Raw genomic sequence first — 5,517 nt, forward strand, 5'->3', positions numbered from 1 at the left:
CTCCAGAAGGGGACCCCGGGCTTCCTCCGGGCCGGGTATCCTCACTTCGTGTGTCGTCTTTCATGAGGTCTTCTGAACCAATCTTAGTCTGACCCCTTGCCTGAGACCAATTTGCCATGGGAGACCCTACCAGGAACACAAGGTTCCAGATAACACAGCCCCCAGGTTAATCAGGGCACACAAACCTGTTTCTGTTCCGAGATCACCAAAAAACATTGGTAAATCTAAACCCTTTCCAAAATATGCAAAATATCAAGCCATAAAATCACTTTAGTAGAATAAAAAAGAAATAATCTGTCATGTGTTAATCTCTGCTGTTTCCTCCAGGTCTGGGTGGTGCGTTCGGGTACCTGGTGGGAGCGATGGACTGGGGCCACTCTGTTCTGGGAGAGGCGCTGGGATCAGAGTACCAGGTCATCTTCTTCTTCTCAGCGCTCACCTGGGGAGTCTTCCTCACCCTGCACCTCTTCAGTATTCCTGAACAGCCTCTGGATAAAGACCCCTCAGACTCTGGCCCCTCTAAACCCAGTGCCCTCCGCCTGCTGGGAACTCAGAGTAATGGTTACGGAGCGTTGGTTAAAGAACCCGTCTCTCCAGTGGGACCCGGACCCGTCACAGACCTCAGGCCCAGATCCTTCTCTGCTCTGGGGGAAGCCAACTCAGTGACCTCCAGCGCCAAGCAGCCAAACAAAGAGGTGGGTAAAGAAAAAAACATTATTAATCCTCATATTCTTACTGTCTGGTGCTTTTATTTTGAAAAACAAGCATAGTATACAGTTACCCTCTGAACCAAACTCAGTGACTTACAGCGCCAAACAGCCAAACAAAGAGGTGTGTAAAGACAAGATAGCAAAAAAAAACGTTATTCATCCTCATATTCTGGCTTTCTGGGGCTTTTATTTTTGAAAAACAAGCATAGTATACAGTTACCCTCTGAACCAAACTCAGTGACTTACAGCGCCAAACAAAGAGGTCATTTATCCTCATATTCTGGTGCTTTTATTTTGAAAAAGAAACATGGATCTGAGCTTCCCATAGAGATAGTTATTTTCTTTTCTTGAGGTATCTTCTGGGTGCTTTTATTTTGAAACATTAAACATCAGACATCAAACATTAAAAACATGCTCAGTGACCTCAAACGCCCAGCAGTCAAACAAAGAGTTTGTACAGGAAAGATTACCAAAAAAAAAATATTAATCCTCAAATTCTTGCTTTCTGGGGCTTTTATTTTGAAAAACAAGTATAGACCTCAGCTTCCTGTAGAGATAGTTATTTTCTTGGGGCTTTTATTTTGGAAAACATGCCTCTTCTGCAGCTTCCTGTAAATATATAGTTACCCCTACAGCTTTTGTTTTGAAAAAAACCTTCCTCTTACTGAGCTTCCTGTAAGGTTCAAGTTACTGTATGGTGCTTTTATTTTTGAAAAACATGTAGTTACTCTTTGTGGTTTTCGTACAAAAAAACAAAAACAAAAACACGCTTCTTCCTCAACTTCCTCTAGTCTAAAGCAACCATTACTATATGGGGTTTTATTTTGGAAAACATGCCTCTTCCTGCGTTTCACGTTAGGATACAGTTACCTTATGGGGCTTTTATTCTGAAAAAAATGCTTTTTCTGTGTTTAAAATGTTCAGTTTTTTATGCATTTTTTACAATCTCAGCCAAACTGGGCTTGACCTACATAAATGAAGAATAATCCTTTACTGCAAGAACCATTGCCCAATCATCCTGAGGGTGTTTTAAATGTTTAATTTGGTTATTTTCTGCAGAGGAGACTCTTCAACATCCTGAAGTGTGAAAATATCCTGTAATATTAACTATTTTTGAAAACCTCTGAACATCCCTCAATATGTCCAACGCTCCCGAGCTGAGTTTATTTGTATTACTTTTTCATTATCTTCTTCATTTTTGAAGCCACGTAAAGACGTTTGATTAATACTCTTCTTCCTCTTGCTTTAAAACGTCTAATTGCCTTTGCTCTGTTGAGCCCAGTTAGCTTCCTTTGACCATCTGAGGTTTCTTTTATGTATGAAAGCTGAAAATTCTGATGTCATGCCAGCCTTTGTATCGTTCATCATAGCCTGAATATGTGTTTTTGCTTCATCTTCACCCGTTTCTAGCCCCTGAACAAAGCCCTTAATGTTGCCTTGTGATCTTTACTTCCAACCCTTTCATTCCTTCTTCTTCAGATCCTCGTGCCACACACAACTTTTTATCTTCAAATCTCTTGAAGTGACACTAGAAAATAAATATCAGAGGAGTAACGAGATCTACGAGAGAAACATCTGCTCTGTATTAATCATATTCGTGTGTGTGTGTGTGTGTGTGTGTGTGTGTGTGTGTGTGTGTGTGTGTGTGTGTGTGTGTGTGTGTGTGTGTGTGTGTGTGTGTGTGTGTGTGTGTGTGTGTGTGTGTGTGTGTGTGTGTGTGTGTGTGTGTGTGTGTGTGTGTGTGTGTGTAGGCCCAGAAGAGGATGACATTCAGGTCGATGATGAAAGCGTTAATGAATATGCCGTGTCATTACCGCTACCTGTGTGTCAGCCACCTGCTGGGCTGGACCGCCTTCCTCTGCAACATGCTCTTCTTCACTGATTTCATGGGACAGGTAATTATTCTTGCATACCTTTATGTGTGGTGTTCAAATGAATTAAGATAAAATATGTCAGTAAATACAAAACTGCGGTTGCTAACAAGTGTCTAAATGAGACGACTAAACTTCATCACGCCCAACATTAGCCGCCTTTAGCCTAGTGGTGGTGACGTGAAGTCATGTGACCGTGCTGTAGTTCCTTTATAGCCCAACTCTTTAAAGTAGAGACACTACATACTGATATACACCTGAACATCAGCAGGAGAGGACTCTTTAAAGTAGAGACACTACATACTGATATACACCTGAACATCAGCAGGAGAGGACTCTTTAAAGTAGAGACACTACATACTGATATACACCTGAACATCAGCAGGAGAGGACTCTTTAAAGTAGAGACACTACATACTGATATACATCTGAACATCAGCAGGAGAGGACTCTTTAAAGTAGAGACACTACATACTGATATACACCTGAACACCAGCAGGAGAGGACTCTTTAAAGTAGAGACACTACATACTGATATACACCTGAACATCAGCAGGAGAGGACTCTTTAATAATTAAAGCCATACATTTAAACAAAACATCTCAAATACTCTCAACTTCAAGTTTTTCAAATGTGAGGATTTATATAATATTCTTATATAATTGCAAACTTAATATTTAACACTAAACTAAAGAAATCAAAGGAATATTCAACCGGAAATTAAAAAAAGCTGCAATATGTTCTGTTTTGTTTGTGTTGGAGGGTGGTCACCTCCTGCTGTGTCTCTTCTCCTGCTGACTGATATTTTAATGATTGTTGACTCTTAGCTCCGTGTGCACGCTGATCAGGATGTTACCTCTCAGCACAGTTCATTATGAGACAACATGTAACCTCACACTGCAGGCTTTGTTATCAGGAGAACAAACAGTGAGCTCCTGCTGGGTGTGAAAGGAAGGAATAAAAGGGTGTGTTCAAAGAAGCTGGCATCTGATATCAATATCACTGAAGCTGTATTTTAGGAGCATGCACAGCAGGCTAGGGGCTTATCTTTTATGCACGGATACATTTCAGGCTTCTATAACCCAAAGTTTTCTTTCACACTGGGGGAAAGAAAAAATGAACACTACATATTTATTCAACCACTTTTGTCCGTTTGCATCTGGGGATTTCTCTACCCTATAATATTCAGCTGTGTATGCATTTCACAATCCATATCTTTAAAGGCTGTTTTGAAAGATATGGATTCTTCTCTAAGCACAAATCTCCACTTCAGTAGCACTTACACACAGTTAACCGTCCACGTTCATCTCTTTATATCACCGGCAGTGTTTTGACACTTTATTACTAAAAACAAGCAGAAAAAATATACTTTTTATGGCAGTATTTTATGATATAACGACATTCCCTTTGCAAAAGCCTTTGACTCTAGCAAGTCGCAAAATGAAAAAAAAAAATTGAACCAGGTTTTCATCCAATAATCACATTTCTGTGACCAAAATGTTTGCAAATGAGACACAATGCTTAATTTGCATATTTAAAAAATCACATTTCAGAAAACTTGTAATACAAAAAAGTATTGTCTTCATGTCTGTAACCACCTGGGGAAGTTCCATCATGATATCTATACGTTAATTATTTTTACCCTATTCAAATATATTCATCTTCACTACAAAAACTCGAAATCTTGCCCGGTATCTTAGTCTAATATACAGTCAGAATATGTCTCTACTCCTGATAAAAGACATAATAACTTCAGAAGTAACACTGCAGTGAGATATAGGGTCTTGTTTTTAGACAATGCATCATCCTGTTATAGGGGACCTATCATGCAAAATGCACTTTTTGATCTCTTTTATACATAAACATGTGTCCCCGGTGTGTCGGGGAACTCACGCAGCGTCAGAAAATAAACCCCTCTCTCTTTTCCTCCGTACCCAAATCTCTAAAAACGGGGGAACAACGGAGCTGATCCAGATTTGCGTCCGATATGACGTAATATCTGAAATGTGGACCCACGGCCCTATCAGAAACGTTGCTATCAGAAACAATGCCCGACTGTTTTGGACGTAATATGGTCGGTGTTTACATTAGCATCGCTAACACTCAGAGCTAACCTGTACTGGAGAGCATGTGTGTGAAGAAGCAGGAAGTAAAAAGGAACTCACCTTGTGGTATAACCGGCAAGAGAGAAAGCCTTTGAGCTCCATACTGTTTCAGAGAGAATCCTTGATAATCCATGATATGGCGTTTCATCACGGCAGTATTTAGTTTAGACAGTAGCTGCCGGGTCCCGCATGAGCTCAGCCCCCTCCTTTTTATTCAAAGCTTTATACCCCAAATCAGCACTTTAGAAACAGGAAGTGAAATAGAGGGATATGAGGCATGGCTAGAATGGGTGATCTGTTTGATATTTTGAGCAAAACACTTCATAGACATGTTTTTTATATATTTGTATATATCTGAGACCTATGCTATTGCCTAAAAATAGCATGATAGGTGACCTTTAAGTCCAAAAATCTTATTTTTAATTGTATCTCAGATGAAACACGTATTTTTTTACATATTTTTTAGAAAATCACCAACTAACATCAGAAAACAGAAAGCTTTTGAGCATTTGCGGCTTATATTGTAACAACATTTCCTTATTCAGGTCAAAAATAGTTCAAAATGAGTTCTCCAGCTGATTACAAGATCTGATTTATCTGAACATCCCTTCTTATTTCAAGAAATCTTACCAAGCAAACGTTCACTTGTTCTATTGGCAGATCGTTGAACTTATTTCAAGTGAAAACAGCTTGTTTTCATTATTGTTTAACTTGTTTTTGGAGCAGCATTTTCTCCAGTGTTTAATGTGTTTCTCTGTTTGTTTTGCAGATCGTGTACAAGGGGAATCCGTATGCAGAGCACAACTCCACGGCCTACAGTAGGTATGAGCG

The 5,517-nt window shown here is 39.6% G+C and overlaps 1 protein-coding gene across 1 annotated transcript; it reads left to right on the forward strand.

The window, feature by feature from the left end:
- Positions 1-308: 308 nt before the first annotated feature.
- On the forward strand, positions 309-5,512 carry LOC104953230 (membrane-associated transporter protein-like; the record flags this gene model as incomplete). The annotated part of the gene is made up of 3 exons (XM_010780140.1): positions 309-695; positions 2,462-2,605; positions 5,456-5,512. Coding segments are annotated over 3 exons (588 nt in total), but the record flags the coding sequence as incomplete, so codon positions are not given.
- Between the last annotated feature and the right edge of the window lie 5 nt (positions 5,513-5,517).

This window comes from Notothenia coriiceps, unplaced genomic scaffold, assembly GCF_000735185.1.
Source record: "Notothenia coriiceps isolate Sejong01 unplaced genomic scaffold, NC01 NC01_scaffold00021378, whole genome shotgun sequence".
Taxonomy (NCBI): Eukaryota; Metazoa; Chordata; class Actinopteri; order Perciformes; family Nototheniidae; genus Notothenia; species Notothenia coriiceps.